Source organism: Falco punctatus (assembly GCF_963210335.1).
Source record: "Falco punctatus genome assembly, chromosome: 1".
In the NCBI taxonomy this organism is placed as follows: Eukaryota; Metazoa; Chordata; class Aves; order Falconiformes; family Falconidae; genus Falco; species Falco punctatus.
The window spans coordinates 66,150,932-66,177,729 of NC_137580.1; the positions used below are offsets into that span (position 1 = coordinate 66,150,932).

General features: G+C 47.9%; 3 protein-coding genes and 1 long non-coding RNA gene across 9 annotated transcripts in view; 2 read left to right on the top strand and 2 right to left on the bottom strand.

Moving 5' to 3' along the window:
* YTHDC1 (YTH N6-methyladenosine RNA binding protein C1) overlaps nucleotides 1–9,155 on the top strand; it is a 30,215-nt gene extending 21,060 nt beyond the window's left edge. For 2 of the 4 annotated variants that reach the window (XM_080387989.1, XM_080387990.1), the window contains exon 19: nucleotides 7,613–9,153. In XM_080387989.1, coding sequence (XP_080244115.1) covers nucleotides 7,613–7,842 — 230 coding nt within the window. In that variant the 3' untranslated portion in view covers nucleotides 7,843–9,153. Of the gene's footprint in view, nucleotides 1–7,612 lie in introns of all 4 variants that reach the window. The other 2 variants (XM_080387992.1, XM_080387991.1) reach the window with 2 other exon arrangements.
* On the bottom strand, nucleotides 1,066–22,653 carry LOC308064144 (UDP-glucuronosyltransferase 2A2-like). 3 transcript variants are annotated; one of them, XM_080388122.1, is made up of 7 exons: nucleotides 22,554–22,653; nucleotides 15,289–19,488; nucleotides 7,478–7,626; nucleotides 6,046–6,177; nucleotides 5,536–5,623; nucleotides 4,557–4,776; nucleotides 1,066–3,262 (listed from the first exon to the last, which is right to left on the bottom strand). In XM_080388122.1, the coding sequence occupies exons 2-7, from the start codon at nucleotides 16,022–16,024 to the stop codon at nucleotides 2,986–2,988; spliced, it is 1,602 nt and encodes a 533-aa protein (XP_080244248.1). In that variant the 5' UTR covers nucleotides 16,025–19,488; nucleotides 22,554–22,653; the 3' UTR covers nucleotides 1,066–2,985. The 3 variants fall into 3 exon arrangements, with proteins under 3 accessions (XP_080244248.1, XP_080244250.1, XP_080244249.1); XM_080388124.1 differs by lacking the exons at nucleotides 15,289–19,488; nucleotides 22,554–22,653 and adding an exon at nucleotides 12,828–13,412; XM_080388123.1 differs by lacking the exons at nucleotides 15,289–19,488; nucleotides 22,554–22,653 and adding an exon at nucleotides 9,370–11,129.
* Nucleotides 2,986–7,411, top strand: LOC308064199. The gene is made up of 3 exons (XR_013928286.1): nucleotides 2,986–3,121; nucleotides 3,263–3,354; nucleotides 6,742–7,411. It is a non-coding gene; the product is annotated as an uncharacterized lncRNA (long non-coding RNA).
* Nucleotides 21,798–25,510, bottom strand: LOC308064183 (sulfotransferase 1B1-like). Its single transcript, XM_080388210.1, has 8 exons — nucleotides 25,367–25,510; nucleotides 24,758–24,906; nucleotides 24,417–24,545; nucleotides 24,219–24,316; nucleotides 23,916–24,042; nucleotides 23,733–23,827; nucleotides 23,475–23,655; nucleotides 21,798–23,401 (listed from the first exon to the last, which is right to left on the bottom strand). The coding sequence occupies exons 2-8, from the start codon at nucleotides 24,903–24,905 to the stop codon at nucleotides 23,289–23,291; spliced, it is 891 nt and encodes a 296-aa protein (XP_080244336.1). The 5' UTR covers nucleotide 24,906; nucleotides 25,367–25,510; the 3' UTR covers nucleotides 21,798–23,288.
* Nucleotides 25,511–26,798: the final 1,288 nt, after the last annotated feature.

Below are 26,798 nucleotides of genomic sequence, written 5' to 3' on the forward strand. Positions count from 1 at the left end.
TTTGAACCCTATCTGTAAAGTTAAGTGTTTTTTCAGTCTTCAGTAATGAAAGCAATATTAAGAAGACGCTATTGATACCTAATTTTTAATCTTTTTTAAAAATCTTCCCATGTTCAGTAACATTTTGGTCAATTCTTGTCTAGTCTCCCTCCAAAATGTACACATTGCTCGGAATGTTCACAACCTGCGTGTGTGGAACCAGAAAATATTGCTGTATTCTACATTGCTACCACTTTTTTTTTTATATAAAAATAAATTGGTAACTATTGAAATGATTAAAACTCCAGATCGGGTTTCTTGGTCTTCTAAGCTTGCCAGCTTTGATTAGATTCTGGCAGTTCTAGGAAAGTGTTTGTGTTTAAAAGTAGTTTAAAGGTTTTGTCATAGGTGAAAATTGAACTGAAGCCTGAATTTGGGAAAAGGACTGATGAAATAAAAGGTAATTGTTTTTCTGTTTCCACAGTGAAGTAGTCAGTTTACAGTTCCTGCAGCTAATCAGAGTTATGAAGGCCCTACATGTTTAACTTAATCAAATGATATTCAAGCTATTGAGAGGCTGTTCTCAGCCATAATCCTACCTGCCTCCCAGGGCTGTGTTAGTTTTACAAAAACCAGACTCTTCCCCATGTCATCTTTGTAGAGATTACTGCATCACTTTTTACTTCTCTTAAAAAGGAAATATTTTAATTGAAATGACAGCAGTAAAACTGTGGGGGAAAAAAAAAAAAGTAAAAACTTGCAGTGGCAATTTCCTAGTTCTCAAAACTTGTATGAGTAGCACTGGCTCGGTGGACTTCATAACCTTTCTTTGGTGCCTTCTCATGTAACAAAGCTAGCTTGTAGCATGTGCTTCAAAGACCTCCAATTCCCCAGTGCTAAATACTATATTTGTTTTTATAAACTGCTGTACAGGATTGGCCACGGTGTGGCAGTTGTGAAAGCATGTGGTTTTTTAGATGTGACTGCAATAGTTTGGGCTCTGTATATTTTAGTCTACACAGCTATAGTAAACATCTGCATGTGCTAAGCAAAAAGTTTGACCTCCAACATACAAGTAGGTTGAGATTTATTTTTAAATACTGCAAGTTGAACATACATTTGTGTTCCTCAAAACAGTTTGCTGTGCCCTGAGAGGTATGCCTATTAGCAGTAGGATTAGATCAGTCTACAAAAATCAGTACACATACTGTGTCTGATTGGAGAAATGCATGACAGACCACCTTCATTCTTTGTTATCTTTATATACAGATTCTAGAAAGAATAGGGGGGTTTTGAGGTTGGTTGGGTTTCTTTTTTTTATGTTTTGAATTCAGTACTAAATTAAATTTATCTGAGTGAGTTACAGAAAAGAAGTACCTCCTTAGAGTGACTGCAGAGCACTTTCTCTGACCAACTTTTCTGAGCTATTCTGTTTCCTGTGTCCTTTGTTAGCCCTATCTGACCAATATCTATGCAGTATGCTAGCAGGCTTGCTGGCCTTCTGGCAACCAGACATCTCAACAAATCTTCCACCGGCAGAAGCTGAATGATGGGGTCTGTTAGTGATCAAGCTTTGTGGAGCTGCGCCTAGGGACCTAGTTCTATGAACAGTTACGGCAGAGTGTCTCAGATCTGTGGCCTGAGTGTCACGCTGTTCCACTTTCTGTTCGTTATGCATATTTCAATGTGCATGTTCCTGCATATGATTCCATCATGACTACAGGAACAGTGTACCAGAAGTTACTGTGAGAAGCACTAGTCTTATTCTAACCCGGCTTTAGTTTGGAAACAATTCGCTTGAGCTTTTGTAAATGTTGTAGCATGAAGAGATTTAAGCAGATGTTGAAACTATTGCCAATGTTAATAAAAAAGTTAAAGTAATATAGGGAATTTTGTTATGTAAACAACTTCACCTTTTCTCAGCCTGTTCTGTTTGAAAACAATTCTTGCAGCATCCACAGTACAGCAATTATCAGTTAAAACTGGGGCAGCTTCTTTCCTGAGTAAGCTGGCACAGCAGTGGAATAACCTTACTTAGAACACGAAGCCTGATCTAGCACTGCTTTAGTAGGCTTTCATCAGGAAGTGCACCTTGAACAATTTCACAAGTGCTGCATTTACTACCACTCTTACCTGAGCCAAAAGCAGTTGCTATTTTTCCTCCAACTTTTCAGGCAAGGCAAATGACCATTGGCGCTGTTCCCACGTGTGATGTTACTTCTTTGCAAGTTCCACCTCTAGAGGTTTTCCTGCATTTATCAGTTACTGTGGGAGGCATTTGGGGGTTAAGGCAAGTGCCTGACAGAGGTGTTTTTTCACACCCCTACAGTGTTGCCATTGGAATGATGGCCTGTGCAGCAGGACTCCAGACTTCAGTGAAAAAGAGAAATGGTTCTCAGAAAAGTAATTTCTCTGTTGCTTTTAGGACTCTGGTCTCCCCTCAGCCCCCAAGTAGTCAGTACATTTGTAAAAATGCAGTGATACAGGCTTCACCAGCCACTTGCAGCTCCCTTTTTGTCATGATCTTGGCCATTCAGGTGGGTGCTTTTTAGGAGCCCGTGCTGTTACCTTCACTGTCCAATCTGGGAGAGAACTTTTCTGACAGGCATTTTGGTTGTGAATAATCAAACCTGGGAGAGGATAGAGTTAAAGGAAGGAGTCTAGTTGCAGGTTGAAGGACCCACAGTACCACACATGGGAAGGCTGAATTTATGAAATACACCAAAATGAATTTGAAAAGTTAAAGCAGCAATTACCATTCTACATACCCAAGGGACCTGTTATAATTCAACTATAATTCAGTGTCATTTAGGCCAGAAGGAATTTTCCAGCTAAGCAAGCAGCTGTGTCCCACAACAGCTTTTTAGCATGACCCGGTTCAACAGCATGCTTCACAATATGCCCAGCTTAAAGCATATTCTAATAATTTTGTTCACTAAGGAATGTGCATAAATAATTTGCTGAATCAGCCTAGGAGAAGAAAAAGCGCTGATGGGAGCAGCATGTCTATTCTTTCTTCCTCTTTGCAATCCTGCCACATCTCCTACAGCAAAATAAGCAGCATTTGACAAGAATGAAGACAGCAATGGCTGTACAGGTGAACAAGAACGCCAGAACATCCAGGCAGTGGTACTGGTACCAGGTGAGATGGTGAGCAGCTGGTCTCAGGTGCTTTGCTCCTTTGTGTCGCATGACAAATTCAATCCAGAAGACAGCTCTGTCCAGGGGCTTAACTGGCTGGTCATGGTGTATCTTGGATAATCTTAGAGCATTTTCCTTATAGCTGGGGAAAAAAGAAGAAACGAAGGAGATTTCTTAGGGATTCCTGAAACAAGCCATTCAGCCATTCAGGACCTGGCAGTCCTCTTGAAGAAGGTAGAGAGACCTGCTTTCACTTTGATCATTGTTATTTAAATATATTGTAAACTGGCCCAGTTTACTCTGATCTGCATAAAATTAGGTTATGAACAGTAATAGAGAAAGCCAATCTTTTGCAAAAGGAAGTTATTCAAAATTATTCCAGATACTCCTTTAAAAAAAAGCAACATGGAAACATTTGCAGCATTTTCTATTCCAGTATAATACAGTGTGCTTATTTTTGCTGGGATAGAGTTAATTTTCTTCACAGTAGCTAGCATGGGGCTGTGTTTTGGATTTGTGCTGGGAACAGTGTTGATAATATGGGAGTGTTTTAGTTATTTCTGAGAAGTGCTTACACAGTGTAAAGGCCTTTTCTGCTCCTCACACCACCGTGCCAGCAAGGAGACTGGGGGTGCACAGGAAGCTGGGAGGGGACACGGCCAGGACAGCTGATCCCAGCTGACCAGGCGGACATCCCACATCATGTTTAGCCATAAAACTAAGGGGGAGTTTGGTAGGGAAGGCCATGTGCACTGGATTTCATCTGGGGCTTTGGATGCCTGGTCATCATCCAGGTTGTTATAGGGCACTTCCACCACAGCTAATTCCATCAGACACTGGATACTTCCATCAGTGTTGTTCTGTTTACTTTGGGACTTTTCAAGATCTTCCTTGAAGGGATACCTGTCTTGACAGGAATCACTGCCTAAGACTGAGGACTCCTGCCTTTTTTCCAATCCCTTTGTCAATGGCTTTATCCTTAGCAAGGGATCCCAGTTGCCGGGCTTCCGTACCCTCCAATTCCTGAATGATAGGTACCATAACCTAAGGGTATTGGTAACTCAGGTAGGAGTAAGAATTGTGGCTACGGACAGAGTAGACATCGTACAACTAGAATGGTCACCCAGAGCCTCCAGAGGATTTATACTAGCAGAGAACAAGGAAGAGAAAGCAGAAAACTGTCTCGAGAGCTGCTCTGGCCTTTCCAAGAACTGTTTTTCTCAAGGGGCTCATAAAACATAGTCTAATGAAAATCAAATTACTGATCTTTCCTTTCTGTGAAATGCTGATTTTCAGAAATGAAAGATGGTTTTCATCTGAAACCCAGACTAACTATGCAGTATTTTTAGTTCCCAGAAGAGCCAGCAGAATTTCTAACATCAGCAGCCCAAAATTTTAATAACCTCGTCCTACTATAAGGCAAGAACAAAACTCACGTGGAATTGTTAATGACTGTATTCAGTGCATCAACTAGGTCCTGTGTCTCCAGTGTGCTGAAATCCAGCTCGGTCGCAGCTCCCTTTGCCCTCATGTGAGCAATGTTGTCATGCTGGTCGGCAAACATGGGAATCCCAATCATCGGGATCCCATGGTAGATAGCTTCATAGATCCCATTGGTCCCACCATGAGTAATAAAGGCCTTCGTCAAGGGATGGCCTGGAACAGGGAATGGCACGTGTAACAGCAGCTGTGGCAGACTGTGTTCGCTGACTGGGACGTGAGCACTGCAAACTACCCGGACAAGTGCACTGCTAGAGAAGGGAACAGCCCTGACCTCTGGATCAGCATCAGAGCTTATGCACTTAGCTTTCACACATTCGTATTTATTTTAATGCAGTATGTGAATCAGCATGTTCCTCCAGACTACACCAGAGTTACTTCAGCCCTTCTGCTGTTGCGCAGTTCTAGTTTTCACATGGTGTCAGATTCACAACAGCTCCCTGCTGCGGCCTTGCTCAGGTCAAGATTTTGAATAATGAGCCCAGGAGATTAACTGCAGAGGCCAATTCCAGCTCCAGAGTACATGTCTACTTTGGTATTTACTCCTGCCTGCAGATGGTTCTTGGCCCTTCGAGATACTTGCCACCAAGTTCTGTAAGACAGAAGCTTTTGCTTTAGAGATCCATCTTCAGAACTAAGCTCAAGACGCTGCCTTCTTTAGCCACTGCTCCCTACTCCCCTCACAGCCTGGCTCGATCTTCCATGGTTCTGGTACAGCCATTCACCTTAAAGTCAGAAGCAGGCTAGGAAATTAAGGCTCCCAAAAGCAAACCTGTGCTGCTTAAGCTGCGAAACTGGCTGTAGCCACAAGTGGTAACTTTGTACTTTTGCCTGAATAAGGCATTTTAGTCGAAAAACAAAGAAGGAAACAGTTTTTCCAAGGGTGCAATGCATCCCAGATAGAATCAGTCTCACCAAGCAGATCATTTTGGGGTATCCAGTCATAGATCCTGGTGTTGGAGCCCAGAGTTTCTGGTTTTTTTCCTTTGTACCGCCAGAGGACCTTGAACCAAGGGAGATGAAGATAAACATAGTGCATGTGACATGCCCTGTGTATTATTACATGTAATATAGGACTTTACCTCAAACCGATGTACCTTTCCGCAGTAATTCAAATAGCTTTGGCTCCAGTTTAGCTCTTTGATAGGTTCTATGTGGTTTTATTATAAAAATTGCATAGAGTGATTTTTATATTTTGGCCTGTGGACACATCTCCACGTCATTTGGTTCAGAGAAAGTGAAGCGCCAGAACTCCCCATGAGGTGACTCGGCAGCCTGCCTCTCTGCACAGCCCAGCTCCCTGACTGTGCTGCATCCAGTGGAGATGCAGATGAAAAACAGGCCTTCCAAATGTAAAAAGCTCGCTGAAGGTAACAGGAGTGACAAAAATGAGGCAAGTTGTTCTAGACTCAAAAGGAAATGCACCTTTTGTGGAATCTGGCTGAGGGCTCTGGCAATCACATTACTTTTTTCGTAACTTAGGTTGTAGACCATCGATCCAAGGGAGAATACCACAATGCCGTGTTCCCCTGAGCTCTGAACAAATTCTTCCATTTCCTAGGAGAGGCAGAAGACGTACAGAGAGTAATTACACACTGCAGATTACACAGATTTCTGTGAACGGAGAGCATAACCTTTTTAGCTTATCAAGGAGATGATCATGGTGTATGAGCAACTCAGCTGACAGAAGGGCATTACAAAGATAGACCTGACCCTGTGCAAGACAGTTTCTCCCCTGGAAGGAGCAGGACAAGTTGAGACAGGTGACAGAAGCTTTGTCTTTTTGAAAGCAAGTCAAACAGTTTCAGGAAATGTTTCTTTCAGAGCACAAGCCACAGGAATGGATCCTGGCACTGGTGTTGAGAGGGCCATACCCTGGGAGACATGGCATAGTCAGTCATGGTTGTGAATTTTGCTGGAACAAGTACTTTGCATTTCATAGCTCTGCAGGACAGTGCTGAAAGCTGACAGGGTTTTTCAGCATCCTGATCCAAGATTTCAGTAGCTGCTGGCACTTTGTTAGTCAGCCAGTTCTCCTGTTTCTTGCAATACAGCACATGCTGCTAACCAGTTATTCTGCATACCAGACCAATGGGTCTTCCTGTTTCTCTTTTTTGTTAGTGTCACGTGAAATGGAGCAATAGCATCCAGAAAAGAATGGTTATCCATTTCCCCCAACTCAACCATTGCTACAAGGGAGTGGGAAGAGACTTAGAAGGTTTCTTAAAGCAGACAGCTTGCACTGAAAATACCCTGCTTCCTCTAAGGCTCCTACAGGAGTGATAATCTAGACCAGAGCTTGTCACGTTGTTGTCATCAGCATCTGGGATTTGGATATTCCACCAGAATATTGCCATTCACAGAGAGTGTAGGCTGGGCGTGCTGACTATTTTACTCCCTTTAAGATTTCTTAAATTAAGCAATGATAGAAGAAGTGTTTTATCACTAGCTTCTTTCTGCAAATCTTGACTCTATTTTGTTAAAAGAATTTGACCACTCGCAGTGCCTTTTTGCATCAGGTGTTTCAGTGTTACTGTGGGCTGCAAGTCCGTGTCTTAGGATTAAAATTTACATTTAACTTCTCTGAGGTAGCACCTATTTTTCCTGTAACAAAAACCGTATTCCCTGCTGCTGCCCTCAGCTATCCTCTTCTAAGACAGCAGGCTATAAACTCAGCCCTCAATTTGCACAAGTATGGATAGATTGCTAAGTATCTCTGTGCTCCCCACTGGCAGCAGAGCATCTTCTCTAAGAGTGAGCTTTCGCAGGACATGGCTCGCACAGTTGATCAGGGAGAGAAACAGTTTTTGTTCTGCTGGACAATCAACCAACCAACAGCAGAACAAAGTTGGGATACCTTTGGTAACGGCTTTGCAGGCTGGCAATGAAGTCCTCCAACAAACTCAAAGTTGGGCAGGAAAGGGCGTGGAAATTCAAAATCCCAGTATGTTCTGATTAACCATATCTCTGCTTTTCCCATTGTCTCACACAGGGTTGTGGGCCTTCCTGTGGACAAGATACAAGGGGTTTACAACATGCACGGGACCAGTCTTGTTTGCTGTAGATTGCAAAACAGGAGCCTTACACCTTTGTCTTTTGGCACTCGCAGTCAGTGTAATCTATCAAACCATGCGTGAAATGAAAATACGGACAAATCTGGGCCTATTCCTTGCCATGTCCTGTGTTTGGCCTTGGCAGGTTGCCACAAACATGGCAGTATGATCTTTAAAAGGATTTTGAACCTTCAGGATGAACGTGGAACAATAGAAGAGTAAGTGGGAAGCATTGAGTTTCTGTGATACAGAAGTGCAATTCTTGTACCACTGAAAGACTTCATTACCTGTGCTTATGATAAAAATACACTTTGGGGAAGAGAACAATCACAGAAGTTTTAGTTCCAAATAAAATATAAATGAGTCACAAAGTGATGATCACCAATCAGGGAGGAGGAAAGTTTTTTAACTAATTTCTGTGGAGTTTTCAAATGGTGGCTCAGTCAGTGACTGGTCAGACTACAATAAAACACAATAAAGCCATCCCTAGTTCTCCTGGGAACTGAGTCAGCTCCTGACACATACTGGGAAATTTTTTCCAAAGCCATAGATGCTTTGAATGTCATTTTTTGCAAAATCCAAAGTCTCTAGAAATCCATTTACAGAAAAAAAAAAAAAAAAAAGAATGGATAAAACTGTTTTATAGCTTCCCATTTTGAAAAATATATATTCTCAAGTACATTTTGCAAGCTGTCTTTGCATTATTTTCCCCACAAGGTGGAACTGGAGAGTAAAAGGGTTGGAAGTGTTGGTAAATGATAAAAAGCCAGCCTAATGCAAGCAGGAACCAAGCAAAATGAGTAGCAAGATAAAATTTATCTGTAGGGCATCTTCTTATAATACTTGATCAGTGTTACAATTTACACCACTAATCTTTTTAATTTTTTTTTAAAGTAAAGAGCAGTGAGTCAGTTACAAAGTTACTGGAGGGAAAATTAAGCCTGTGTTACAAGCAGAGTGATATAAAGGTGTAATTAAGTCTTATGTGGTATTAAAAATAAAAAATAAAAAAGTAAAATTAATCCAGGGGAAAGGGACTGATTTGCAGAGCACAGAGGCGTTCTTTGGAAGTGCAGAAAGAGATTGGAGAGCAACAACAGAATAGATCCCCTTGTACTTGCTATTCACTCATTATCTGCCTAAACATAGATAACTCTGCACAAGATTCAAAGTCCATTGAACTAAAAGTTCTCTTCAATAGACTTTGAATCGAGGCTGAGTTTACTAGGTTGGAACAAAAAATTCATGTATGTATGTACTTTAAGAACACTACTTCACTGGAGCTGTCTTCGGTGCCTTACACTTAATTAAGGAATGATTTTGCCCTCCAGCCTTTATCTACTACCATCTTAATTGTAGAAGTGCCTGTCATCAAGATGAAGAGGCAACAGCTGTGCTCTGAAAGTACTAAAGTGGACATAGAGCTCACTGCAAGAGCTCACCAGCAGTATCCTTACCGAAAAAAATCAGAACTATGTGCTCTAAAGATCCTCGAGAAGAACTAGAGCACAACTGCACTGGTGTCTGTTACGCTAGACCAGACCTAAAAGGCAAAGCACAGCCTCCAAGTGGCCAAAAGGAATTACCATCTCTGCTAGCCATTGGGAAAGGATACTGAGACAACAGCATTGAGCTCCCAAAACATTCAAAAGGCACAATTTATCCAAGAGGAGAAAGCACTCAACAGCTGCCTTACCTAAGACATTGCTGTAGTACCCATCCCATTCATTTTGCCAAAACTTCAAGAAAAATAAATCCATGTAAAAGTAAAAGAGGAAGTTCTTTAGTCTTTCCACGAAGGACATCTGGTCTGTCAGCCGCATTGTGCTAGCAGGCACATAAGAAGGTGGGGACAGGAGCCCACCGCACAGCCGCTCTACCACGTTTCCATCAGAGAAGCGGAAGCTGTAGACAAAAGGGATTGCTAGGATTTCTGCTATGAGCTCCCCGCCTACACACAGGGGGTCAGCAATCAGAATGTCAAACTTGGCCTGCCGCAGCTTTGCTATCAGCTGAGGCTTCGTCACCAAGGTGTCACAGGTCTGCTTTGACATATTGGTAAAGACTTCCAGGTCCTTTTTCATCCTCCACATGATCTCCCAGGGGGTGAGATTAGAGATCTCATTCATCCAGAAATTGAGGAAGTCCTCCATGATAGCATCCAGGCTCTCCTGGGTAAAGGGGACTTGCAGAACCTCAAAGGTGAAGGGGGAGGAGGTGTCTCGGTAGTCGATGAGCAGGTTGCTTGAGGGCACCAGCACTGTCACCTCATGACCCCGGAGAACAAGCTCTTCCAGCAGCACTTTCACATTGATCCAGTGACTTGCATCAGTGGGCCAGACCACCACCTTCCCACAAAAGCCGGCACTCCAGCAGCATGTGTAGGCCCAGAGCAGCCAGAGGAACCTTGACCCCATCATCTCAGCAGTCCATATACAACTCCGGTCTGACTGAGCTGGAAGTAGTTCACTGCTCCAGTGTGCGAACACTTCAGAGCCAGCCAATAAAAGTGACAACCACTTGGTGCCAGGCTTGGCAAAAGGTCATGTCAGAACACAACACTCATAGGCGGACTGGGCAAGCAGCAAATCCCGTTCTGGAGTCTCCTACAGCACCACAGCTGATCTCAAAGTGATGGCAGCTCCTGTTACTGCTCACCACAAAGTACATTTGGCAGCATGCGCAGACCAGAAGCCCTTTCCCTGTGTTGCAGTTCAGTCTGGATAGGCAGCTAAGCACCACAGAGCCTCTCACTTCTCCTCAGTAGGAAGGGACAAGGAAGAGCCAAAGTTGGAAAAATCATGGGTTGTGACAGAGGCAGCGTAACAAGCAAAAAAACCCACAAAAATAAACCCAAGAAAAAAAGTAATGCAAAAAACGATTGCTCGCCACCAGTCAACCAATGTTCAGCCAGTCCCTGAGCTACAGCAGCCCTGGCAACTTCACCCCACCCCAGCTTTTTTTGCTGAGCACATCACAGGCATGGGATACCCTTTGGTCAGTTGGGGTCAACTGTCCTGGCTGCGTCCCCTCCCAAATTCTTGTGCGCCCGCAGCCTACTCACTGAGAGGAGCAGTGTGAGAAGCAAAAAAAGCCCTGATGCTGTGTAAGCACTGCTTAGCAGTAACTGAAACATCCCTATCTTATCAACACTGTTTTCATCACAAATCCAACATACAGCCCCATGCAAGCTACTACGAGGAAAAGCAGTTCTACTCCAGCCACGATCGGTATACCCTCATACCAGCTATTCAAGGTAAAGATAGACACTCCTGTACCGAGCAGGAGCTCGGGCTAGGGAAAGCACACGAGCAGCCCATGGGACGTGTTTGACAGCTACAGGATGAACCCCAGCTTACAACTTGACTATAGCCCTAGATTTGCTTCTTTGCCCTGTAAGAACCAACCTACCTGTAAAGCTGGTTACAACTTTTATCTCCTCGTTTCTTAGGTGCAAAAATGTCCTGCAGTGACACACAACTAGCCCGCAGGGTGCTCTGGTTCTGTCCTCTATAACCAGACGCTGTGGACACAGCACTGTCACTGGAAGGACAGAGTCCTGCTAGAGAAGACTCCAGCATCAGGCCACCCCAGGACAGAAGCAGAAGGAGGTGAGGAGCACAGGTTTTGCCCTGTGTTTTTGGTGCTTCTGTGCCTTCTCTTGGGAAGATGCTGCAAACTGGCATCAGTGTATCCACATCACAGACTCAGGACAGACGCCACCAAGACAAGAGACCTGACTTCTCCTGTTGACTGTACCGTGAAGATGTAGTGGAGATGCTTTGGGCTACTGGTGTGTTCAGGGACAAGAACGGGCAGCTTCTATCTCCTGAGCAGGGAGCAAATGAGGCTCAGACTGAGTCTAAACAGCGCCTGAGCACTCCTCCAGGAGCTCAGCACCACCACCTACACTCTCCTCACTAGACTGACAGTTAAGCAAATGGGTTTTCATACTTTAACCTCATCACTTGAAAAAGCCTTTAGGTAGCTCTTGGAAAACAGCTAGAATAATAAGAACCCTGAAGAAGATTTTCCAAGGAGAAAGAGAAGGTGCATGTGTACTCTGCAGGAGCTGGGATGCTTGCCCCTTGCTTTCACACCTCCTTCAGGACTGGATACACTCCAGATCAAAGTGTATCACAGTTAGGGTAGAGACCAGCTAACACAGCTAACAAAACAGGTATTGCACATGGAGCCTTAAATGCTAAACCCCACGTTTAACAATAAAAAAGATACCACAAGATCCAAGCAGATCTGAGGCTTACGCAACAGATCAGCAAACCATGCTTCTATCAGCACAGTGTTTTCTAGTCTTTGTCAAACATGATAAGGAACACAAGTAAACACACAGCTAGGTACTAACAGTACGATATCTTAACAACTTAGCTCTCTCAGCAGAATTACACCCTAATAGCAAAATATAAATAAAAACACGGAGAGCCTCATATTGAAATACTGTCCATTTTATCTGCCCCATCAATGCATGTATGCTTGCCCTGTTTCCTTTTAAGCATTGTAACAATAACTTAGAGAAAAAATGTGAAAATAATTATGCAACTATTATTTTAAAAAGAAAAAAAACCTTACAAATAAATACAGCTGTCTTGTAATACTTCTTTTGGACACTTTCAAAAAAGCAAAGAACCATGTCTCTGCTGAGGGCCTTTTAACAGTGCAAATAGGGGCCCAGCTGCTCTCCCAGTCCTTTAAAAGACCAGATGAGGCCATTCTCTCTCATTTTGAGATAAGCTAGCAAGCAAGAAGGGTGCTAGGGGAAAAAAGGTAATATTGTATAGCTTTCCAAAACCGTTTTTTTATTTCTACTTCAAAAGGTTTAATTCAGTGCTAGTATTTGGAGGATGTATAGTATTATTTTGCTGTCCTTAGTATTTGTCGTGATTAATCTATGAATATGACTGATGAGCTCTGTTTCAAGTGGCTTTAGCACTGTTCTACCTATCCTAGAAGTACCTGTACGAACTTTGTTGTACTAGTGTAGCAGGTCAGAATTAACAGGTAACATTTGCACTTGCCTGGATTGTTTGACCTGACACAGGAATTTTGGAGGAAGGAGAGTGGGTTCAGGGCTGTCTGGTTCCTAATTTGTGCCCCAAGTACAGCAGATGTAATTTCTGGAAGTAAGAGCAGCCTTACCTAAAACATCACTGTAGTATTGATCCCAGCTTCCCCAGAGAACATAATGATACATGATATCTTGCACAGTGTAGATGAAGATGGTTTTTAGCCTTTCCAGGAAGGACATCCTATCTGTTAGGCCACTTGGTGTGGCTGGTACGTAGGAAGGAGGTGCTGGGAGTGTCCCGCAGAGCCGCTCCAGCGTGTTGCCTATGGAGAACCGGATGGTGTACATGAAGGGGATAGCCAGCTTCTCGGCAAACAGCTTCCCACTGGGTGACAGTGGGTCTGCCAAGAGGACATCAAAGGTGGATGCCCTCAGTCTCTCCAGCAGTGCCTTGTTCTTCAGGACTTCATCACAAATTACTTTGGTTATGTTCTCCAGCTTTAATACTAGTTGAACTATCTTGTAAATGCTTTCCCAGACAGGTGGCACTTTCTCCTGGTAAACCCAAAAATATAAAAAATCTTCCAATAACGTAGCCATCTCCTTTTTTGGTGATCGGCACCTCAACCACCTCAAACTGGAAAGGTGAGGGCTGTGTGACGTTAAGGAAGAGGAAGCATGAAGGCAGCAGCACAGTCACCTCATGGCCCCGGACCACGAGCTCCTGGAGTATGTACTCCATGTTCAGGCAGTGGCTGTTGTCAGCTGGCCAGACCAATACCTTCCCCCCAGACACCCAGCCCAGCCCAGGCAGAAGCCACAGCACTGCCACCTCCTTCCCAGCCATAGCCTGCCCTGTGTGGCAGTGCCCCCGCGCCTTCCTTCACCGGCAGCCCAGTGCTCCCGGGCTGGGCTGGGCATGCGTGACGCTGCCTTGCTCCAGAGGGCAGGGAGCCAAGGTAGCTGGCATGAAGTCCAGTCCTGCATAATGGCATGTTTTCCGGGGGAAGAAGTTGACTGGGACCAGCTGGCACCATCTGGTGGTAAACACCTTGCCGAAGCTGGAAGATGTGGTTCCTCTGGAGCAGAGGGGAGAGCTGTCAGTCCTGGGGGCTCGCTCCAGTGAGGACTGTGCCCTGTTGGTCATCCTGGCCCTCCTGCCTGTCTGACTATAGTCTCTATGTTATTTGTTTGGTAGAAGAGCTGACTTTCATTCTTCTGGCTCTTTGGAAGCACAGCTGGGTATGCAGCAAAGATGTTCACCCACTGCATGGGCACCCTTTTGCTTTATAAAGCCACTGAATGTCCATTTACAGGGCACTTCAGGTGGTGATCCAGGGCTGCAGCTAAAAAGTCGGTCTCAAAATGAATGAAGCATACGACAACTGCCGTATCACAGGTTGTCTTCATGTGAACTCGCCTCTTCCAGAGTGTGCACTGCAGGAGGCCAGAGCTGGTAGGTGGTGATGTGGGCTCTCCTGCCTGCCACTAGGTGCCCATTATGCACTATAAGTTGAACCAGAAAATCTGTTAAACAGTTCCCTTTATGGTCACCCTCTGATGTGCAGTTAAGAAGTAACGTTAAGTCCTCTTCACTGCACGAAAAATCATTATTACCGGGCTTCTGCCCAGCTCTGTTACGCAACATTTTCCTAATATTCTTGTGCAAGGCTTTTGCTACAGCTTCCGTGCTGCCTAGAGCATCCTTTCCAGGATGAAAATGGGGGTGACAGGGGCAGCTGGGCTGTGAGAAACAAAGCTGAGATACCTCATCTGCTGTGCGCATGACAACAGTTTGGGCGTACTCGTAGAGTTCTGCAGCATGCAGGTATTTGCAGGCAATTGAACTCTGAGAGATTTGCAAGTGCTGTTTTGCGTGAGCTCAGTGGGAGATTGGTAAACATGGCATGTTGATCACATGTGATTAATATTTAAATAAATACGTTTTTCTACCTATTCACTCAAAACAGTCCAGAAGAAAAGCCTGCAGAGGAAGATTTGTTGCTTTCACTGTTTGCTGTGCGTAGAAGGTCTGTTTGAAATAAAACTTGCTTTCTGCAGAGAGGATTGGTTTTATATGGCCAGTGGCATAAATAAAGTCTCTATTACAAGCCACTATGCGTTTCAGTATTGGTACTGAGGGTGCCAGGGCTGGCTCGTAATTCACCAGCTCCCTCCTCCTTGTTACAATACTCTGGATTGGGAAAACATCTCTGTTTCTGACTGCTTTCTGTGCAAGCGCATTGGAGGGGGAAATGTGTAAAGTGAACTCCGTTGCTGACGGCCCTATATGGTGTGGAAGTTGTTTCAGCCTCCACATGAAAAATAATTATGGCAAAAGTCAAGTCCATCGATTGGGATGACCCCTGTTCCCTGTCTCGATGCAACGGCATAGCAGCACAGCACCCTGACAGCTGGCGGGTGCAGCTGATGGATGCTCTTAGCTCATTCCCTTTTCCACATAGGGACTGAATGACAAACTTCTTGCTGACCTCTGTCAGACCTTGACTTTGCGACCCTGCCAGGCTCCTAGCTCTGCAGGCTGGGAGGCAGGAGGTGGTGTAAGGAGAAGTGAAGCAGCAGAAGGCTTACCTAAGACCTTGCTATAGTAGATATCCCATTCACCCCAGTAGCTCTGGAAAACGTAGTCTTGCAGGTGGTAAGACACGATATTTTTTATTCTCTCACCAAAGGACATGCAGTCGGTGAGCTCAGACAGGGCTGCAGGTGTGTAGGACGGTGGAGCTGGGATCTTGCCACAGTGCCTTTCCACAGTGGAGGCTGGGGAGAAGCGCAGCGAGTAGACGAATGGAATGGCCAGCTTAAGAGCCAGGAGGTCCCCGCAGAGGGTCACAGGGTCTGACAGCAGCAGGTCATAGCCAGAGCCCTGCAGGTGGGCCATCAGCTCTCGGTTGGTTAGCACCGCATCACACATTAGCCTATTCATCTGGTGCCAGTTTTTGGACAGTTTTCCAAGCTCCTTGTAAAACTGCCAGAAGGTCAGGGTGGTTGGCCTGTTATTCAGCCACAGGGCCACTACGTCCTCGATCAGGTTCTCAATGGTGTCTTTCTTGAAGGGCACGTTATAGACCACAAAATTCTCAGTGGCCTCAGCCCTGGGTTTAATGAAGAGGGAAGCGTTGGATACCAGGATGGTAATGCTGTGCCCACGGCGGATGAGCTCCTCTATAATTATCTTCACATTCAGCCAGTGGCTGCCTTCTGTTGGCCAGACCAACATGTTCCCACAGAAGACAGGCCCTAGAAGAGCGACCTGAAAAAGGAGCAGCTGGAGGTATTTCTTAGACCCCATAGCTTTTGTGGCCATGGCAGGATTAAGGGCTAGATAGCCTGGGAGTTTTCCCTTCCAGTTAGGAGTGCTGCACCTGTGTGTTCTGCTTGATGGCTTTTCACTAGCACTTTTAGCAAAAGGAAGAGTTTGCTGTTGCACAGGTGGGGCCTTTAAAACCCACGTTTGGTCTCAGGTCTGAAAAGATAGAACAGAATGTTTGATGATTTACTCTACCCTTCCCCGCCCCCACCCAAGGGAGCTCCTTTCCCTGGTTTAGCAGGGTGAAAACAATCTTCACTGCTGTCAAAGATCTGCCTTCAAACTACTCCCTTTGCACAAGAAGGATTTATTCCTTTAATTTTTATATTTTTTTGTAGGTTTCCTGAGGAATCTTTACAAGGAAATAAAAGCAAATAACAGGGGGTGTCTTCTAGCTGTGTAATCACTGTATCGGGAAATGCTGGCAGATTTACTGTATTAGCAAGTGAGTGTCATTGCTGCCAGCACTGGAGAAATACTGAGATTTACTGGAGAACGTATGAACACATTTGATTTTAAAATACCTGTTTTCAATTGCAACAGCTGTGGTATCTGTATATTGTAATGTTTCTGTTACTAATGGCAGAAGAACTACCTGTACTTAAAGATATATTTCTCTTTCTCCACTTTTCCTTCCAGAAGCAGCACAGGGGCTTACTTAGCTGACAGGCAACAGTGCTACAGGGAGTGCTTTCTTGAAGATATTGCTTGACCTGGGGCAACAGCCCTGCCAACACAAGGTGGAGGGACACCTATGATGGGACTAGCAATGGCAAATTATACTGTAGGCATCCTTAAGCCTCCTCAACCCTTCTACAGCCATGTCCCCACTGGTAAAGAATACAAATTACTGGCAGCCCTGCCCCAGCCCCTGCAGAGAGTTACTGCCTCTCCAGGCTTCACCATTAATTCAAGTTGGTGCATCTTTACGGAGGAAACTGCAAGTGAGCCAGTCCTCTGGGTGCCAGTTCTGTTACTGAAACAAATCACTTGCGTTGCTCCCATGAATAGCAGTGGAACATCGCTGCCATGAAAGTGATGCCAGAGGCAGGCCGAAGGAGAAGCCCCAGGGTGCAGTTAAGTGGCTGACTTGGAAGCAGCATCCTTTTTCAGGGTGAGATGTTAGGAGTGCTGGTGTTCCCCGTGCTGAGAGAAGGCAGCAAACCCTTCATCTGAGTGATGATAATGCCAATAATAACATGTAGTTTGTTCTGATATGTGACAGGTGTCTTCTGACTGCTCCTAGACAAGTCTTAATACATTGCTACTGTCAGGCACATCACCACCAACCTGGCTATGTTGTGGGCTCAGTTCAGGTATCTAAACACGGGTCTGGGGCCCTCCTGGCCCCTAAAGGTGCTTCTCAGAGCAAACCCCACGTTTTCTGGGGGGGCTGTCACTTGGAAAGTTGGTGCTTGAATGTAAAGTGGTGTGTCCTGGAAGGAGCACTTGACCGTCGGGCGCCAAAACGACAACTAAAACCCATGCATGTAACGATACACTTGATCCAACACAATTTAGGGAATGAATATCAACCATGCTGCAGAAAACCTCTTACCTAGTGCAGTCTTCCAAGGTACAGAAGCATCATGCTCTGAGTTGCAAGATGCGATTTGCAACACTGGTTTGCTTCTGTTTCTTGCTGCTCACCTCGTCTGTGCTGGCGATGCTCTGGTGAGGTTGGGTACTGGGCAGAAGAAGCTTAAATAAGCTACGCTCTAAATTGGACTTTTCAAAAGGAGGAAGTAATACAATATGGGATGATCATAGGGCATGTATGCTGAGATTATTCATTGTTCTGTTATGCTCCAGTAATTTAATAGTCAAGATGGTCTTTCCCATGCTAGGATATATTATAATGTTATTTACAGAGCCAGATTCTCAGAAGGACTTTGCCTCCTGTAGCTCAGAAATATGGTGTCTGACTGCTAAAAAGGATTTTTCACTCCCTTTAGGGTCCCATCTGGCAAAACAAAACTGTTTGTTAAGTAATAGACTTGTTTATATACTGTCCACAGGAACAAAGAGAAAATCATGTGGTTTGTTTGCAGAGTTTTTCAAAAGTTGGCATGTTACCTGTGCTTGGTGTGTGGATCTTGATTCTGGAGATCTAGACAAGTTTTTAATGACTTGAAAACATAGGAATCTAAAGAGGTACCTCTATGTTTTTTAAATATTGTCCATAATATTCAACCTGACTTTTTCTAAACTCTCAGAATTCAGGGCAATTATGCCAGTATGTTTCAACAGTAGTTTGGCCTTCCAGGCAGGAGTGTCACTATAGTCTCTCCATACACCTTTGTATTCAGGATAATAGCTTTTTTCAATCTAATTTAGCTCATTACAGTAAGTCCTAGAAGAAAGTTAAACATTTTCCAGCAACTATTGAAAGGCTATGTTCATGTGACCTGGGGCAGATGGGAGCTTGGTTTCGTGGTGGTTTTTTTTTTTCTAACCTCTCAGTAACTAATTCCTCCGTAGCAAATGAGAGCTATTACTAGGGGAAACAGAGAGTTAAATTTGTCTTGTTTCCATGGCCAGCTTTTAAAGACAATATCAGATTATTCTTAATGCAGAGAAGGTCAGCATTTTGAAAGGATTAAAGGACAAAATCCAGCAAATGAGAGAAAAGTGAGGCTGAAGAAAGCGGATGGTGTTAAGTGTCTGATCTAGCATTACCAAGCTGAAATACTTGCAGGCGCTGATGCAACTACCAGCCTTGTTGAATAACAACAGGCTTTTCGAGGCAAGGGCGACTCGAGCAAAAGTTAGGCAATACAAAGTAATGTTTTCCACATACGGGACTTTTCACCATTTTGCTGAATGAGGGTTACAGTGTACATGGCACCTTTATTTCCAGAAAACCCTGATGCCAGCCAGCACCTCAAAAATTCAGTGCCAGGGTAGAAACTGGAAGATTTTTCCCTGAGGAGCACTACGTGACTCTGTGATTTGCCTTTCAGTTATTGCAATAAAGCAGCTTCTGGACTAAAAGCAGACTTGACAGTCTTGACTATCTTTTTTTATTATTATTTTTTTTGGGGGGGGGAGCGGGAGAAGGCTGGATGGGGAAAACATCAAGGTATCAAGATTGGTTCATCCCTGAGTACAGACCACAAGTTAGTGGACTGAGCAGTTTTGCAGAGGCACATGTTCAAGCGCTCAGTAAAACCCCTGCTCCCGTATAATCCCCAGCTTTAATAGGGAAACTCCAGCAAAAGTTAATGAGCTGAAATAGCCTTACCATAACCACTTTTCTCAGCTAAGTTGTGTCTTTATACCTCTGCCTTGCAGCTGTAGGACAAAACCACCACAGGCTAGGTTTATAGCATTTCATTTGTTCTTACTGATTCAGTTTAAGTTTTTATGAACTCTCTTCACTATTGTTGCAATGCTGCAGGGGTACCTTGGCACGCAAACATACAGATACCAGGGTGGCTTGTGCTGGAGCCATTTCCAGTCTGGAAAGCAAAAATAAAAAAGAGAAATGAGAGAAGGTCCAGGGTAAGCTTTGTGTCCCTGCTAGGAATTGTGCATTTTGGTGGTGAAGAGGTGCTGCGCCCTGCCCTTGCCAGCTCTACAGTGAGGTGCAGCAGCAGAGACCTGCTGAAGCTGCCTGCAGATATGGCACACCCCTGTCTTGCCAGCATCTGTCTGACCCCCAGGGGAAAGCTGAGTGCTATGGAGATGGGGAAATCTGCAAGTACTGAGGGTACAGAGATGATGGGGCTCATCTGATGGCCCACCAGCCTGGAAAGGAGCAGTTGCTCTCTCCCTCCCACCTTCTTGTGTGTTTGCTGCTCACACGTCCATGCCTAGCCTTTCCCTGGCCTCCTTGTTGGCTTCTTGATCCAAAAAATAAATTGGGAAGCAGAGCAGGGGCCAGGGGAAATTAATCTGGCCCAGGGATATTCATCAGAAACAACTTTTTCTTACTCGGATGCTGCCTGCTCAAGGCCCTAAGCCACACTGTTTCTTGCAGGAGAGAAGTTTTGCTGTTTGACACTGGAAGCTGCTAGCACGAGGTTTGTAGCTGGGCCTTGGTACACAAGCGATACACCTGCCACTTATTCCCTGCAGGCATATCCACGTAGGAAGTCCGCACCTTGGCCTCGGCACGCATCCTCGGGACAGCCTCCCCGCCAGCACCGCCTGCGACCACGACTCCTCTTGTGTCTCAGCATGCAGGGAAGGCAGAAATTGCTTTTCCTCTGATAGTGCAGGTTTGTAGCTGATCCCAGCTCGGTCTGGGGTGCAGAGGGGAGCACCTCGTCTGCTGCTGACTGGAGCATGGAGGAGTGTTTCTGCACATCTGTCTGGGAGGCAAATAGAGGCATCCCCTCTGCTCCCAGGAAATCAGGTTTGGAGGTTTGGACTTGGGCTTCACCTAGTGATTGTGGGGGGTGCCATTTCATCCCTGGGGGTATTTCACCAGGATAGGCTTGTGTTTCCTCCTCTCTTTGCGCTAGGAGGCGTGGGTGGGGTTTTGGCTGGGGGTGCTGTATCCCATGCCTGGGGCGTTTTGAGGCTGGAGGAGTGAGAGAGGAACATTATCTGCTTTGGATGTCATCAGCTGGGATGTCTGGGCCTCTGCATGCAAAGTGGGAGCACCCTTGGCCACTCTTACAGTATCTTACTGCATCAAGGACTTCCCCTGCTCTGCTGCCTCTAAGCCAGCAGGAAATCCCTTCTGTGGTCCATGGCTCTGCTCCCAGGCATCTGTGTGCAGCCCTCAGGAGGAAAGCTCCTCTGTCCCCACCAGGGCTGTCACCTACCATGTGTACACCTCGGCATCAACGAGCAGTGGGAAGAGAGGCACTGCACTCATATCAAGGGATTCAAAGTCCTGGTTTTACAAGAGCATTTACGAGGGAGCTGCACTCATCCTGGCCTGATTTGCTAGATGGTGCTTTTAAGGGCAAAGTTACTTCTGCAATCCCTCCTCTGGCCTCATAATCAAATACTGGTTTTGTTCCTGGAGTCTCAGCAGTCTGTGTATACACAAAACTTCTGGGGCACAGCATTTTAGCCTCCTCTAGCTGGTTATGTTGCATCTCTTCAGCTGCTAAGAAGGACTGTGTCTACAGCAGCAAGGGCAGGTGCTGTTTGGATTGCACTTTGAGCCCAGGGACAAAGGGTACAAATACAAAAAAACCCTGGTTCTCACTGAGAGTAGTGAATGAAAGCACTTCTTGAAGCATGTTTGATGCCCTATTCATTTCACAGGAGCTGAATCATGAAGAGGAAAGAGGTGTCATCAGAGAGTCATCTAACAGACCAGAGATGTTTCGGGAAAACAAAAAATTCTGTGCACTTCCACACAAATGGAAACATCTAAGGAGCAAAGCAGGGGCAATTGGAAGGCCTGGCTTTGTATCCAAGCAGCAACAAGGAGGTAAGCAAGAGATTTAGGGAGGAAAGAAAATGCCTGGAATAAATTACAGAGGAACAAGTTGTTGACAGCAGAGGAGCAGTCATCTTTGGCAAGAGCAGGGAGGCCAAAACACATTGCTAAGTCAAAACAGCAGGAGTTAATGAAAGGAAATTCCTATAGCAAGACATCACAACTGGAGAGGCTGAGAGACAAACCAGCAGAGGAAATCCGGTGCCTGAATACACTAAGGCGCTTTCAGCCTCAAAATACGCAGTTGGAGAAGCTGTTACGAGGAAAGCCTATAGAGTCCCAGAGGATGGGGAAGATCAACGTGGATGAATTGCTGGTGGTAACCCAGTGCATGAAGTAAAGGACATTATTTTTTTTAAAAAAAAAAAAAAAAAGTAAGTTGTTGAGAGGGAAGCTAATTCCCAGGGGAGGGCAGATGTCACAAGAGTCAGGGTTTCAAAGGCACATTTGTACAAGACAAAACTACAGAGTGAACACACACAGGGAACCACATCTGACTCAGGAGCTGCTTTCCTATACGGCACCTTTACTGTGTGACAGAAGTGGCTGAAGCCACCACGAGCCACTTCAGGTATCTCTACTCCTGTCTGTAATTACCTGGATTATTTTTACTGTCTCCTCTTCTGGGATCTCTGGCTCAGTTCTGTTTGTACTGATGCTGCGAGGGATAGCCCCTGTTTCAGTGCTGGGTTGTGCCTGACTGCAGCCCTGTCACTGCACCTGTCCCCCAGGTCGCGGGTAATCTTTTTTTGGCATATTTCACCCACTCCTGAGAAAGAAATTGCATCTTCAGAGATGCTCTGTGCCTACAAGCAAGGAGTATTTCCTCTAGATTGCAGGCATGTTCATCGTGCCTGTGTACCAAAAGCAAGAAGAGAGGATGATGAACGTGGGCAGGAGACGACAGCACCTGAGGAACTGGGACCCAACAACCATCCAGTTTGCAGTTTCCTTTTCTTAAATGAACTTGGCATAAACCCAGATATTTTAAAAGCACCGGCTTTTAGCAATGCTGTTCCAGCGCCCTAGTTGCATCGCGCACTGCAGTGTGCCCTTCAGCTGTAGTTTTTCCGACCACACCGAGGGGACCCTCTCCTCCCATCCCCGGGGGACCTGCCATACCTGGTGAGTGACGCGGCTGTGGGGAGACTGACACAGCACAGCAGCTTGCAGGTCCCTGGGAGCAGAACAGCACAAAAGCAATTGGCAAAATCCTCCTTTTGCCTCCAGCTTCATTGCTCCTAGGTGGAAGGACTGGTCCCAAGCTCCCCAGGCTGCGTCCATCTCCTGACCAAACTGAGGCTGGTTTTGTCCCCATCGCACTCACCTCATCTGTTCCACATGGCCCCAGTAGTGATGGGGACATGGCCATCACCCTGCTCTGCCCTGTTCTGCTCCCCCCCTGCTCCAACACGTGACATCAGCAGGAAGGTTTCTGAGGTAGGAGGTGGTGGATGTGGGACCCTGTGTGAGCTGTGGCCATGGTAGAGATGCACATGTGGGAGCTGCTAACAACTTTTGTTCTGTGCTGGAAACCTCTCTATACTGCATACTGGCTTTTTTTGGAGGGCAAAAAAAGCCACACAGGCATAGCTTACACATGTCCTGAGCAGGCAACGTGGGACTGGGGTGATGCGAGGTGGGGTGAGGCTCCGCAGCACTTTGTAGCAATGCAGCAGCTTTCATATGGGTGCAAATCTGGGAGGAAGATGCAGAAATAAAACTCTTTTATTTTTTGCAAAAGTCCCTCTGGCACAGGGAGGCTGGTGAGACGCAGGCAGGCTGGGGCAGTGCTGGAGCTGCTGCGAGAGGGCATGGCTGGGGGGGTGGGCTGGGGGGGCATGCAACGGCACCATCTCAAATCTGGGTGCGGAAGCGCAGGCTGGTGCCCGACATCTTCTGTGCGTAGTCCTGGTCGAAACGCTCACTCTGGGCCACAGTGAAGTGGTTCTTCCAGTCTCCAGTGATGCCTGGGACAGGACAAGATGGGGCTCAGCGGAGGCCAGGGGGGACGATGCACCGGGAGCCCCCCAGGCCGCTCACCTTTGCGCATGAAGGGGGAGATGCTGTGGTCCATGAGGTGGGAGGGCACCATGCTGTAGTTGGTGGTGGGGTTGTCCCGCATGACCTCAAAGGAGGTGTGTTGGGTGATGGCATCCAGCGCCGCCTCTGGCAGCTCCCGCCCCAGGAACTGGGCCACTTTGACAATCTCCCGACGGAGGTCCTGTGGGATGCAGACTGATGCTTACCCCTCCTGCCACCCCCCCAGACCCCGCAGCACCATCCTCCCCAGTACCTCACCTCCTTCAAGTCTTCATAAAAGAGGTAGAGGATGGGGTGATTCTTCCTCCGCTCCCAGTAGTCCTTTACGTGGTCGTACCAGGAGCCATATGCCACTGCATGGGGAGAATAAGTTAGGGAGTGTCACTGGGTGACAGCACCACACAGGGTCCCCCACACGCACCCATGGGTGCTCTGTCCCACCTCTGCCAGCCATGAACTCCTCCAGGTACTCGGCCCACGTCCCAGGATGCTTCTGGTACTTGTTCATCAGGTCAAAATGGTAGAAGGATACAGCCACATCCTTGGCATTGCGCCCCACATAGACCATCTGCAGAGGGGCCATGGGGTACAAGGGGCAGCCCCAGGCCCCCCAACAGGAGGATGCTCCAACCCCTAGGGCTCACAACACCACTTAGGGTGCTGGAGGGAGCAGTGAGGGATCCTGCCCCACGGGAACAGGGAGGCTGCAGTGCCCCCAGGGCAAAGACCAGGGTTGGGGGTTACCTTGCAGCCGTTTTCCCAGAAGGATTTAGGCAGGATGTGTGCAGGCAGGTGGGTCTTCACAACACGGGGTGAGGGCATGGTGGCCAGCAGGTCCGTCCCTGGTGTACCGCAAAGCACATCCCCAGCGAGCCCTTGGCAGAGTCCCCCTGGGCTCAGCCCCTGCTGGGGTGCCTGTGGCCAAGCCCCCACACCCGCTACCTGCTGGCATGTCCCCAGGGCCAGAGAACTCCAGCATGGGCACCCTTTTGGTGATAATGTCCCGCTTGCACTTCTCAGGGTCACCGCCTTGCAGGATCATGTCCACGATCTCACTGACCCAGGTGGTACCTGGGGAAAACAACCCACTAGAGGGTGGCCAGAGCAGCGCTGGGGTGCTCAGCACCGACAACCCCCTGGGCCTCAACCAGGCGCTGTGGGGGAGAAGGGAAATCCCACACAGCTCTGTCCTGACATGCTGCACCCCCCCACAGCAGTCCCCAGCCGTACAGTACCCTCACCCACCTGGCACTGCCACGTCTGGTGGGCTTGGGGTTGCTCACCGGATTTGGGGAAGGTGACCACCACGATGTCCTCAGGGCGGCTCTGGAAGTTGTCAACTCGTTCCCAGTTGTGGGCAAAGGCATTGACCATGGGGATGCCATGCACCATGAGCCAGGGCTGCCGCAGGCAGGTGTTGGGATCAGCCATCCTGCCGGGGATGGGGACATGTGGCAGGGCTGGCCAGCGAGGGGGGACCCCTCACCCTGCCAGGGCAGCCGCCAACCAGGGCAGCACAGGCACCCGGTGCCGCCTGCCTGGGGCGCGGCGGTGACGCCACTATCTCAGGGACCGAAGGTCACCGTAGCCCTTCCGCTACACACCCACGATGGGGACAGGGGTCCCGTCTGCAGGGGCAGGAGCCCACCTCATGCCCCAGCCGGGGCTGGGGGTGCCAGTGAGGTGCTGGCATCACCCAGGCAGGCACCTCCCCCCCCGGCTCAGCACCCTAGGGGAGCAGGAAACCGGGTCCCTGGGGTTATGTCAGCAGCCCCCAGCCCAGGGGAAGGTTTAGTACCCCAAACCCACCACCCCGCACCCCGTGGCGTGCAGCTCCAAAGGGCCGAGCGTGGGCAGGGCACCCACAGGGTGCGCCGAGGCACCTGGCTCACCTGACACCGTGCCGCTCTGCACTGGGACGGTGATGCCGGGAGGGTGACGACAGGAGGGTGGCACTGGGAGGGTGAAGGTGGAGGATGAGGAGACACGGGGCCTCACGGTGTTTTTATGGCGAGGAAAAGGGAAGAGGCAGGGCTGGCTGGGACAGCAATCTTTGTCACCGCTGCAGCTGCCAGGAGGGAGGAGCAAGTGCTGGAGAGAAGCCAGCGGCTACTGACCTCCAGGTAGGGCCGTGGCGGTTATCTGTGGCCCCACCAGCACAGCTCCCAGCCCATGTCTCCCTGTGTGGGGACAGCAAGGCTGGCAGCAGGGAGCATCACAGGGCCACTTCATCCCCTGGGGTCCCCAAAATCCCTGTTGCGCCCATCCGTCCCGGCCACAGGAAGGAAACGGTCCCTTACATGCGGGCATCCCCAGACAGTGGCATCTGCCTCCTGTGGGGATTTTGGAGGCCAGCTGGCGGTGCAGGGAGCATGGAGGGGCATGGCTGGCGCTGGGGCCACAGGTCAGCACAGGCAGTGGGCAGCTGCCTGTACCACGCTGGCAGCGCCGCTCCGGGGGTGTAAAAGCTGGCAGAGGTTTTGCTGGCTGGGGGGGTCAGGCTGCTTTCTGCCCCCCTCCCCCAGCTTTTTTCCCCCAGCTCTCTGTTGCGTGGCATCATGGTGAAGGCCAGCTTGGGGGAGGCTACGTGAGGGTTTGAAGGAGAAAGGAATGGGCTGTCCCAGGACTCTCCCAGGGAAACCTTTCTACACGCTGGCCAGGATGGAAATGCTGGAGATGCCGGCTGTGAGACCCCCCGGTGTGTTTTGTGGAGAGAGGCTTTGTGGCTCACCTCCATCTCCCAGAGGCTTGCAGGGACAGTGAGCTCCTCTGACCCCCCACCCCACCCTCCCACCCCCACAGGCTCTCTGCTTGCGAGGCCAGGGCACCCCAAAATGGGCCAAGCACCCTGACCGCGGCCGGGGTCTACCATTTACCTGCCTCTTTGTCCAGCCCTCTGGCAGGGAGGAGGCAAAACATTGCCCGCAGCCTTGGGGCAGGCATTTCGTTATTTTCCCTTCCCTGGGTAGAAGATGGAGGTGTGGAGAGGTGTCTGTGGCAGCAGGAGGCCAGGGGACATCATTAGGGAAGGGACCTGGAGCAACCTGGTCCTGGCACTGCAGGGGGAGGGGTGCAGGGAAGGAGCAAGCTGGGATGGGGACGCAGTCCCCCTGGGGACAGCCCCCAGTGCCTGTGATGAGCTGTGCCATGCTCAGCACCACCACACACAGGTGGCAAGCGAGGAATCACAGCTTCCCAATCTGCCCGCAGAGGCAAATGCAGGGAGGAAATCCCGATTCACACCCTGGGGGATCTGACCTGTCCCAGTGCGGGGGTCACCCCCGTAGACATTCCCCGCTCCTCGCACCCATGCAGGGCTCACTA

Excerpts from the sequence above, each read along its gene's own strand:
- LOC308064144 (XM_080388122.1), bottom strand. The coding sequence starts at position 16,024 with ATGGCCACAAAAGCTATGGGGTCTAAGAAATACCTCCAGCTGCTCCTT. Across the intron at positions 4,777-5,535 it reads ACCCCAAAATGATCTGCTTG|GCCATCCCTTGACGAAGGCC; the intron begins GTGAGACTGATT and ends TCCCTGTTCCAG. Across the intron at positions 3,263-4,556 it reads ACAGTCATTAACAATTCCAC|CTATAAGGAAAATGCTCTAA; the intron begins GTGAGTTTTGTT and ends TTTTTTCCCCAG.
- LOC308064183 (XM_080388210.1), bottom strand. The coding sequence starts at position 24,905 with ATGGCTGATCCCAACACCTGCCTGCGGCAGCCCTGGCTCATGGTGCAT. Across the intron at positions 23,828-23,915 it reads GGAGTTCATGGCTGGCAGAG|TGGCATATGGCTCCTGGTAC; the intron begins GTGGGACAGAGC and ends CTCCCCATGCAG. Across the intron at positions 23,656-23,732 it reads TTTATGAAGACTTGAAGGAG|GACCTCCGTCGGGAGATTGT; the intron begins GTGAGGTACTGG and ends TGCATCCCACAG.